At 40.1% G+C, this 11,842-nt stretch overlaps 1 protein-coding gene across 1 annotated transcript; it reads right to left on the minus strand.

Annotated features, from left to right (window-relative positions):
• Window positions 1–2,978: 2,978 nt before the first annotated feature.
• Window positions 2,979–3,825, minus strand: LOC137937290 (uncharacterized). The gene is made up of 2 exons (XM_068782371.1): window positions 3,555–3,825; window positions 2,979–3,346 (listed from the first exon to the last, which is right to left on the minus strand). Exons 1-2 carry the CDS (start codon window positions 3,823–3,825, stop codon window positions 2,979–2,981), a joined length of 639 nt encoding a protein of 212 aa, XP_068638472.1.
• Window positions 3,826–11,842: the final 8,017 nt, after the last annotated feature.

Genomic DNA, 11,842 nt, shown 5'->3' on the forward strand with positions numbered 1-11,842 from the left:
AATAATAAAGTTTGTAAAAGAACCCATAAAATAATTTGATATAAAAATTTCTTCTTAGATGCACATGCTTCATTTGAGCTCCCCCTCTCTTGAATAGTTTGGTCACATAAACTTTAACCACAACATCTGCAATAAAATACCTCTTTCTTGTATTTCTTCTACTTCTCCTCCTCAAGTTGGGAGATAATGGCAGTGATCCCAGCTTGAACCAAACATCATAGATGCTCAATAAGCCCAAATAACAGAGATGTAGTAATAAGCCCTCAAACCATGGAAAAGTGAGATATTTTTCTGATATAGCAATCAAAAAGTGACACAAAACAATTGGCTTAAATTCAGATTTTTCAATGTAACAGGATACATGCATGACTTTTGATTCTTCTAGTGCGAATATATCTTTCAATATATATCAGATTGACATGGAATTTTCACCTTCTGAAAGTAGAATTAAATACCTTTCATCAAAGTATAACTTAAATTCATAAAATATAATTATCAGAAGATAAATAATATGATATATTTCGATCTCGGTCATTTGGCCGAACTAAGTACCGTTTCTCCTGTTTTTCCAGAATGACCATTGACTCTTCCAAGATAAATATATCCTTATAAAAAAATCATACCCAAAATTGGTTGAATAGGTAAGAAAATATACTTACATATCTTTATTTTGATATATAATTCTCCATATAAAGTCTCTTTCTTGATAGCATAAAATACCTTGGAAGTTGAGGCTTTCTGCTACCGCTCGAACCTCATTTTCAATCTAACCTTTGCTGCTTCAAATATTGATTTCCTTGTAGATAACTCAGATAAAAAATTGGTTGAATAGATAAAATAATAAATTTACAGATATATCTTTTTATATACATTTCTCCATATAAATTCTAGTTTTTGATAGAAAAAAATACCTTAGAAGTTGAATCTTGATGCAGCTGCTTGAACCATTTTGCAATCTGACCTTCGTTTATTCAAATATCGTTTTCTCTCTGTAGATAACTCTGATTGGAACAAATCATTTTTTTTGGAAAGTAGACTCAAATATATTTCTGTCAATATATAATTTACAATATATTTTACTCCGTATAGAGGTAAAAAAACAGAAATTAAACTACGGGTGTAGGGAATAAAAAAATAACTACAAACCTAGAAATAGGGTTGAGGGTTTAGAGAAAATGATCACATTACCTCTGTGGGTTTGTTATGGCCCTGGGGTTAAGTACCTATGCATTTCGCTCCTATCAGACCGGTCTTTTGGGTAGTATTGGCTAGGTGCTTAACATTTGATATCAGAGCGGGCTCCCACGTCGCGAGTTCGAATCCCCGAGGGGAGTCCCGACGCAGGTGTCACGAGCCTTAGATGTGGTCACTGTAAGGGATTATGGGATCTTGACACGGCACCCGTCGTTGAGTGTTAAGCCACCGTGGACATTGGCTCGCGAAGGTGGGGTGTACTATTATGGTCCGGGGGTTAAGTACCTATGCCTTCTGCTCGTAACAGGCAGGTCTTTTTGGTGGTATTGGCTAGGTGCTTAATAGGGTTGACCACGTCAGCTCACATAACCTGCCCTGATGCCATGTTAAATTTATGGAAAAGATAAACAATTCATTGACTTATTATAATCAGAGTACATGAACCTCTATTTATAATATAGGAAGGTAGTAGAGTCCAATTACAATAAAACTATCTTTGTCCCAATTACACCCAAACTCTAACACTTAAAGATAAGTCCTAGCATAATTAAATAACTCAATATAGATAAAATACAAACATAACTCAAACTAAAACTCTTCTTGGACGTGACTATGAGATAAAGATACTTTTTGTGAGTCCTTCTTGATCTTCCAACCTATGTAATAAGGATGCCAGCTTGTGGTATTCATGGTGGGTCCTACTTCTGATGGGCTTAGGCCCATCTTGTGGGCCTTCCTTTGTTGTGTGGCCCATCTTATAATACTCTTAGATATGTGGGCCTTCTTTGGTCGTGTGGGCTTTGGGACCTATCTTACAACACCATATACCTTTGGAAAGTGGCTGGAGCATTGCAAAGACCAAAGGGCATGAGACGATATGTAAAAGTCCCGAATGGGCATGTAAAAGTCATCTTTTCTTGATCCTCCAAAGCAATTGCAATCTGAAAATAACTTGAATAACCATCAAGAAAACAATAGTAAGAATGATCAACTAACCTTTCAACCATTTGATCAATAAAAATCAAAGGCAAATGGTCCTTGCGGTTATAGCATTTAATTTTCTATAAACTATACAAACCTGCTACCCATTATGAACATGGGTAGGAACTAACTCATCATTCTGATTTTTCACAACAGTTATTCCAGTCTTTTTAGGAACCACTTGAACTAGGCTGACCCATGTGCTATCCAAAATAGGATAAATCACTCCAACTTCAAGAAGTTTGAGGATCTTCTTCTTCACTACATCCGTCATGAGCTGGTTCAATCTTCTTTGTTGTTGACGGGAAGACTTTGTTCCCTCTTCAAGTAAGATACGATGCATTCATGTGGAAGGGCTAACTCCTTTAATATCTGCAATTGTCCAACCAATAGCCGTCTTATGTTCCTTAAGGACCTACACAAGCTTTTCTTCTTGTAGTGCACTATGTTTATTGGAGATGATAACTGGTAACGTTCCTCCATCTATAAGGAACACGTACTTGAGGTGACTGGGGAGTGGCTTCAAATCTGAAGTGGGAGTCTGCAAAACAGAGGGTAAAGGCCTCTTGTTAGAAATTGGCAATGTTATATAAAGAATGTTACCTGATTGTTGTAATTGTGGAATATCATTCCATGCTGCAACAGAGTCCTGCAAATCAGAACTCAAGGCTAACTCCTCATTCTCTTTCTCAAGATGCCTACTAATGGCAACTTCCAATTCATCTTTTTCCATCAAGTTCAAAAACTTCATGTGCGAAAGAATCAATCACATCAATATAATAAATATTATTATCATCACTAGGTTATTTCATGGCATCATAAATGTTCAACTTAACAATTTCACCATCAAATTCCATTGTATGTGTGCCAATATGAACATCTATCTTAGTCTTGGATGTCTTTAAGAATGGTCTTCCTAACAAAATAAGAGCAGTTTGGTCACCCTTTTCCATATCAAGCACATAGAAATCAGCATGGAAAATCAAATCAATTACTTGCACAAGAACATCCTCAACTACACCCTTAGGATAGGCATTAGATCTATCAGCCAATTGAATCAAAACACTAGTTTTATTCAAGGGTCCAATTTTCAAAGAAGCATATATAGAATGTGGAATGACATTAATCAAAGATCCTAAATCTATCATGGCCTTCTCAAATTTGATGTTACCTAACATACAAGGGATAGTAAACATACTTGGATCTTTGCACTTCACAGGGAATTTTCTTTGAATAACTACAGAAACATTCTCCCCTGCTCTCACCTTCTCACATCCTTTAAGTTTTTTTTTTCCTCTTAATTGTGCACAATTCCTTCAAGAATTTATCATAAAAAGGCACTTGTTTAATAGCATTTAAAAGTGGAATATTTACCTCACATGTGTGGAAAGTCTCATATAAATATTTGTTTTGCTCATATTTTCTAGAATCTGCCAAAGCCTGAGGAAAAGGAGGAACAGGTTTATAATCAGAAAGAGGTGGAAACTTACGCTTCGGTACGTCATCATCATTGGAAAAGTTCCTGTCTACAATGAAGTTTTTCTCCTTTTCTTGCTCTGATGATGCAGGGGCTTCCTTTACCGGAATCTCAACTCCTTTATCACTTCTCAAAACGATTGCACTTGCATTTTCTCTTGGATTTACTACCATTTGAGAGGGTAATTTCCCTGAACTTTGTGCCTCTAGTCAACTAATTACGGTTGCTATCTGGCCCATTTGATTGTCCAAACATTAAATACTAGCCCTTCCCTCTTGTTGAAATTGTTTTGTCTCCTGTTGAAATTGCAAAGTATTAGTTCAAGAGACTTAACAATATCTTCTAAAGACATACCAGTATTCGAAGTTTGGCCCGGTTGTTGTTTAGGGGGATATGGCTACTTATATTGCTGGTAACTTGGGTGATTTTGAGTGGCATGCTGATTAACTTGTGGATTCCCATAGCTAAGGTTGGGGTGATCCCTCCATCCCATGTTATACATGTTCGAATAGGGATCATACTTCCTTTGCGGTTGTCCAGGAAAATGTAATGTACGCAATAACATTAAATGTTATGTATGCAATAACATTATTATTTTAGTTGTTTTCTTTAATTTACTTTATTTTATTTCAGTTGTAGGTTACAGGGGTATTTTAGGAATATTTTATTTATAGGGGTATTTTTAGAATATTTTATTGTAAACCTTAACCGGGTGAACCCTATTTAAGGGGTAAGAGTAATGAGAAACACAAGCATTGAAGTATTAAGAATTAGGTTAAATCTAGCGTAAAGAGGTGAGATCCAAGGTTAAGGTTTTCCTAAAAAATCCACGTATTCTTTCATCCTCCATTGATCTTCGTCTTCCCCATGTCTTTCTAATATCCCTATAGTAATGCCTGGAAGACCCATAACCCATGGCAGATCTCAGATCCTCCCAAAGAATCCTTGTGTCAGATCCGGGACCGTAACAACTGGTATAAGAGCTAGCTCCCTCGTCGCGTGTTCGAATCCCAGAGGGGGCACTGCGAAGGGGGTGACCTTGACGGAGTAGGCTACTGCACGTGCGGAGGGGGCAACCTTGGCGGAGTGGGCCGTCGCTAGAGTGGGCTGCCGTGGATGTCGGCCCGCGAAGGAGCGCTACGTCACGAGTTCGAATCCCGGAAGGAGAGCTTGCGGAGGGGGCGACCTAGCCGGAGGGGCGACCAAAGTGTGTTCCTGCACCATTGGGCCACCGCTAAGTGGAAGGGGCGACCTGAGTGTGTTCCAACACCAATGGGCCATTGCTAGAGTGGGCCATCGCTCGAGTAGGCCATCACAAGTGGGCCACCGTGGACGTCGGCTCTCGCGAGTGTGGGTGTGATGTTGTGGTCATGGGTTATGTACCTATGTCTTCCGCTCCTAACAGACCGGTCTTTTGGGTAGTATTGGCTAGGTGCATAACACCCATAGACCAAGGTGAAGGCCTACATGCCCATACAATGATGGCAGGATGGTAAATAACGGGTCATGTCATAGAGATGGCATTGATATAATTAGGTTAAAGTTCCAGGGTTAAAACCCTCAACCCTAAACCCTAAGTTCAGGGGTATTATTGTAATACTATAGTTTAATTAATCTATAAATAGAGCTTCAGGAGAGGGTTAGGACATCATGTCCATAACCTCTTCTTCCTCTGGTTTTCTCCCAGTGACTCCCTCTCTCTTTTTCTCCATGAGCTAAATCCATGGAGTCCTAAAAATCAACATAGTATCAGAGCTTAGATTTTCAAGATTCTAACTACAGTTTTTTTCAGGATTCATTCTCTTTCGTTTTTCCCATAATTTTTTTTGTTGCTCGTGTTTATTTTTTTAGTACCTACATTCCTTAGTTGTATTTTTTTCCAGATTGCCCATCCATTACTTTGTCAGATTCTCATAATTTTTTTTGGAATATCAAGTGAATCCAGTCTGAGTTAATTCGACTGGACAACAAACATGCCAACGGGTGCACCTCGACGTTCGCTTGAGAGCTTCTGAGTCCAGACCTTCCGTCGCCATAGTCGGGCTGACCTGCACCGTTGGGCGCCATCTCAGAGACTAGTGAAGAGAGAAACACACGCAGGCAGAGAGAAAAAATTCTTGCTGATGCTCTTCCTCTAACTGTTGTCCATGGTTGCCTCTGTATTGGAAGGTCACAGGTATTGCAATGTCTGCTGCTGATTTCTGCACCTATTTATAATCTAAATCTAGAAAAAATTTCCAACTGTAGAAATCTATCTTCTGAAGATATAATCATATCTTCCCGTTGTTAATCCGGAAGAGTCTCTTCTCTCTCCTATTATTTTTTTTTGAAAACTTCTCTGCCATTCCATTCTGCCAAGGTTCTATTTTTACCGAGTTATCTACCAGTAGAATTATTGATTACTCTACTACAACAAGTTATATTTTCGGCATGTCACTTTCCAGCTATAGCAGATTTCAAAAATTCCATCGTTGGCTTGTCTTCTCTGATCCAGCCTTTTTTAGTAGGTTCATTGCTTCATCTGAAAGTTTCCTTTGGCAGTATCACCGCCGAGCTTGCCAAGCGCCATCTTGGTTGCCGTTTCTGGAAGACAACTGCTCTCCAGCACCACGGGGAAGAGTAGATGCTTGTTGTCTGCTGGTATCTTCCTAAAACTTGTTGCTGATTTTGGAAACTCTTGTTTGGATAGAATCAGTCGGATGCAACTATCTTCGAAGAAAAAAAAATCTCTGCTGATCCATTGCTACATTGCTATTTTGGGAAACTCCCGATTCTCTACGAAGTTGTCTCTCTGTTGTTATTTAGTGCGCCAGTGTCGTTGCCATTTCCAAAGACAATGACTTCTCACTGAGAGGAAGATTGTCACGATGATCTCTCTTTGCTCTGTTGTTTTCACTCTGTTCGACATCGAGGAAGAAGATGGACTATTGCAAAATTATAATTTTTCCTAAGTTGGAATAGCTGATTAAATCCAACCACTCTGGCCAACTCGGACCGGCCTAGCAAAACAGCGACGCACCCAAACTTATTTGGTTCGCTCATCCAACGGGTCGAACCAACTCAGACCAAGTCAAGTCGGTCCGGGTCACCTCAGTGAATCAACTCTGACATGGCCCACTTATTTTTTGCCTCGGTATACATGTCTAGATCAAAGTTTATACATATTTCTGCAGTGACTCAGATATATTGATCTACTATTTGACTCTGCACAACTCGGTAATTTTTTTGGCTTGATTATTCTTTTAAAGTATTGATAGATTATTCTTTGGTTAGCATATTATTTGGTACAGATATTTGCATTAAATTATTTCATGGGTCAATTTTACAAGGATTATTTTGATTCATATTATATGGGCCCAAGCCCATGTCAGCTGCTAGTATTATGTCTCTTTGGATGAGACATTATTATTAAAGAAGAGGTGGCCTCAGTATCTTTCCTCATACCAATATTTATTTGACTCTCAAACATATTGCAGTTGAGACACCATGACAGTCGGTGCCCGGATTGGGACACCATAATGGATGAGTTTATTGCAACATATCATTTTACTTCCCCCCATTAATGTCATTTATTACTCTAACCATTTGAGAGACGTTGTCCTATGGAGGGACACGGTGATGGAGGAGTTTTTTTATTATCCTTTGCAACAATGTATAGGAGTATGACGAACATTCAGCATGAGCTATTTGATTGGATTATGGAGCAATGTCATACGACTTGAAGTGATTCGACTCTCACTTATCTTATGTCAGTTGGGCCTCATGAACAAGAGCACCAGTAGGAGGGGGAGTGTTGGAGGATATGGAGGACTACCATTTTATACAAAAAGATTCTATATAATATTTGCAGCATGCTAGGAGTTCATGATGTTCCCTGCTTGAGGGAGAGTATTAGAAGATAGGGCCCAACCCCACATGACCAAGGAAGGTTGTTATGCACGCAATAACATTATTATTTTAATTGTTTTTCTTTAATTTAATTTATTTTAATTCAGTTAAAGAATTAATAAGCCACATGGGTATTTTTGGAATATTTTATTTATAGGGTATTTTTGTAATATTTTACCTTAAACTTTATAAGGGTGAACCGTATTTAAGGGGTAAGAGTAATGACAAAGACATGCATTGATTTAGAGTAAGCAAGGGTTTTAAGTTCTCCTCAATGAGCTTAGGGGTGTGCGTTCTCCTCAAAGAACCTAGGGTTTTCAAGCTTCCCTTCGGATTGATTTTCTTCTTTCTCATCTTCCTCCCTACGAATCCATGTGTTAGATCCAGGACCATAACAACTTGGTATCAGAATAGGTTAACACAGTGGAGAACATCATAATGAGTTGAGGGAAGTGGTGCTCAGAGGTCGGCAACCACAGGAAGAGACTGACAGAAAAATTACTCAAATCATGCAGCAGTTTGAACAATTGCCAATTCTGAAGTAGAAACTCGACAGACTCAAAAGATAAATACAAATGATAGTGATGCATGAAGGGGCTGCAGAGAGAAAGGATGCGGAGCAAAAGTCCCGTGCCTTCTCACGGAAAGCAACAAACCTTTCTCATTGGACAAAAAACGTCTCCAAGAATAGGAGACACTAAAATTTCTAGAGTCATCCCGGGCATGGAAATCAGACGGCGGGGACTCATAAATTTCAAAATTAGAAGAGTATTCAGCACAACCTTCTTCAAAAAATCCTGAATGGGGTTCACCATCAAACCCCTTCTCACGGGATGCCATACACTTCCCCAAACAAAAAACACATAAAATCCAAGAGCTCTCTGTCTCAGAAAAGCTCCCCGCACCGAAACCTCAAAGGGCTGTTGTTCACCACCGGAAAAAGAGGAGGCTCCATCGGCGATGTCGAAAGAAAATACTGTGGGCTTTGGCTTCCAGACTCTCACTCTCCCTCTCAACCTCACTCTCTGTCTGTTATGGACTCCATAACATCTAGATTAACTAGTCAACGAAGAGGGTGGATTATGTAATTTGCACTTTTAATTCATTAGTAGGTTTTCTTGTAATTCGGTTGAAACTTATGGCCTCTTGCTTGGGCCTTTGTTGGCATCATTCCCTAATTCCCCTTATAGGGACGTCTGATTAATGAAAGACCAAGCATTTATCATAGTTGAAAATGAGATCGGGTTCTCTCTCTCACGAGGCCTGAGATCAGGTTCTCTCTCTGACAAGGTCTAAGGTGCAAGCTTCCTTCGAAAGCTTGGTTATCCTCACATCTTCTGATCCGGAACCAGGAAGAGATCGTCTGGTCGTTGATCCATCAAAACGGGGTATATTAACTTGGTATCAGAGTGGACCACCGTCGACGAATCATCTTCTCTAAATGATTGTCACACTCTGGTGAAGGAATTTCTGATCGAAACACTGAACCACTACGCTGCACTCCACATTGGTCTTAAGGAAATCCAGGAGCTTATCATCAACTCACTCTTCAATTTGATGCAAATATTGCTCAGACTTCTGCTATTCCGGGTAGTGCCTCAAAAACAAAATCAGATAAATCGGCAATGCCAGAAATTAGAGAACCCTCTGTTTCTCCAGTGACGGTGACGTCTGAAATTGGGACTCCACATGTCCGAAATTGGAAGGATCCTCCCCACAAAATTCGTCGGCAAAAATGGAAGGGTTTTTGCCATCAAACACTTTCTCCCTGGACGCCATACGTTCTCTTGAACCAAAGACGCCAAAAATCCGAGAGCTTGCTGTCTTGGCCAAACTTCCCGAGTGTCCAAAATCAAATGGCGAGGTGACTTCCAAACTGAAAACCTACTTTGTCATAGTGGAACCTCGACACATATTCATCGAGAAGTAGAAATGTTCTTAATTTAGGCCACTCGTTCATCCTGTTCGCCGTCCACAACATCTCAAGCTCGACGGGCTAGCAGTTGGCACGGGGCTTGAAAATTATAGACAAGCACCATTGCTGGCTTCTACGAATCGACACCCACCAAAACCCAAAGATTTCAATTTTGAAGTTGAAAGCTCTGGCGGAAGAAGAGAGGTCTCGCACAGAAGATTTTGAATTGAAATGGCTTCAACAAGATGAGGCCCCTGTTCAGGGTGTTGTAAATGGCCTTCCATTCGTGGTTGCTAGGCACAAAATCAGGTCTGCAATTGTCGTTCCACCCTTTCTTACAGTGGAGCATGCATCCCTCTCTCTCTACGCACCTATATTTCCATGCGTCAATGGGACTCCTAATGTCGGGGAGTTGTTCGAAGTAATGCCTCAACATGATGTTAATGGCTGGTAGACAAAGCCAACGTGGTTAATTAATCCTTCTAGAATCATGCCCATCTTCCAATTCAAGCAGCCGAGGGCCTTACCTATGTTTGCCCTCAACAATTTTTTTTCACAAGGGCAAAGGAGAGATTCTATTCTGATGAATGCCTACAGCAACCTGGTGGCTATGTTTGCCCTCAACAATTTTTTTTCACAAGGGCAAAGGAGAGATTCTATTCTGATGAATGCCTACAGCAACCTGGTGGCTATTTTGGGTCATTTCGCTAGCGGTAACAGTCCATGTCAACATATTGTGTTAATTTTTTTGGGTGATATGGATGCTACTCATTCTTTGAGTAGTGTTCCAGTGACAATTGTGTTCTATGACATCAATTCTCGGGTTCTTGTTTCTGGAGATCAGCATGGAATGATCTGCAATTTCACATTCAAACCTGAGCAAGAAAGTACAAAGCAAGGATGCAGTAGCAACATTCATGACATCAAGCTTCTAAAGGTTATATGAGCTGTAATGTCCATCCATATGAACTCCATTGCAGGGAAACTTGTCATTGGATCTGATGAAGGATCGATTTCGATAATTGAGATGGAAGAGCCTACCATATTGTCTCCAAGACGTTTTTCAATTGAACCATCTACTGGTGCTTTAAAATTTGAGAATAGCATCTCCAATGGCTCTCAGAAAAATATTTTTCTGGTAACCCTAAAAGATTCATCCATTTTGGCCCTTGATGGAGAAGCTAGAAATCCACTCAGCAGCTATGGGCTCCACTGTAAAAAACCTGCAAAAGCACTCTTCCTGCACCTTCTCGATGAGCAAAATACATCTGGCCATGGATACATTGCCTCAAGTCCACGTTTGAACCAAGGGCAGATGAGTAATGCAACAATATCAAAGCAATCACTTGTGTTGGTTTGTTCTAAAAAAGCTGCACATTTGTATTCCTTACTTCATCTGGTGCAGGGGGTTAAAAAAGTGCACAATACGAAAAAGTTCCAGGGACTTGCTGGTGGGCATCAACAGTCTCCAGTCCGAGTTCTGGTATTGGTCTAATACTACTGTTTACAAGTGGCAAAATCAAAATAAGGTCTCTTCTAGATTTATCCTTACTACTGGACACTTGAGGGATTTGACTGTTTCAAATTCAAATTCAAGCTCAACTTTGAATTTATCTTTCTGTTGTGCCTCGGAAGAAGAACTCATTTTGGTGAACGCAAATCAAGAAATCCTTTTCATCTCTATTTTTTTTAGGAATGACATATACCGAAAGCTGGAATCCATTAGCCTACTTTACCAGAACACTATTCCTATGCAAAATGCCCCTAGCAGTAATGCGAGACAAAAGGGATTATTTGGTTCAATTATCACAGCTATAAGGGGCAATAAGACAGCACAACCAGGACGTAGTCGTAGATTCTAAAGCTAGTATTGCAGGAACTCTTACATCAGCAGGCTCATCGTATACCGGTGTGTGGGAGGTTTTCATTCCGTGGACGGAGACTGACACTGCTGCAGCCTCATAGGAACCGTCACAGCCTTTCGTGTTGTCTATTGCTCCTTTGGTTGGATGCTCTACTTTTGTAGTCCAGAGGGCTGACTCAGCTACCATGGTTGAAACTTGTGCATGTATCGAGACGACGGCATGAGCAACAAGACCTACATTCGAGCTTGAGGGCAAGCTCGTTCTCCAGGAGGGGAGTGATGTTATGGACTCCATAGCATCTAGATTAACTAGTCTACAAAGAGGGTGGATTATGTAATTTGCACTTTTAATTCATTAGTGGGTTTTCTTGTAATTCGGTTGAAACTTATGGCCTCTTGCTTGGGCCCTTGTTGGTGTCATTCCCTAATTCCATTTATAGGGACGTCTAATTAATGAAAGACCAAGCATTGATTATACTTACAAATTAGATCGGGTTCTCTCTCTGACGAGGCCTAAGGTGCA

This window comes from Aristolochia californica, unplaced genomic scaffold, assembly GCF_029961685.1.
Source record: "Aristolochia californica isolate CCGP_79_NKW_82.1479 unplaced genomic scaffold, dmAriCali1.0.hap1 SCAF_7, whole genome shotgun sequence".
NCBI lineage: Eukaryota > Viridiplantae > Streptophyta > Magnoliopsida > Piperales > Aristolochiaceae > Aristolochia > Aristolochia californica.

Coding starts and splice junctions, on each gene's coding strand:
- LOC137937290 (XM_068782371.1), bottom strand. CDS start 3,825: ATGGTAGTAAATCCAAGAGAAAATGCAAGTGCAATCGTTTTGAGAAGT. Junction 3,347..3,554: donor ATATGAGACTTTCCACACAT/GTGAGGTAAATA, acceptor CTTGTATGTTAG/GTAACATCAAATTTGAGAAG.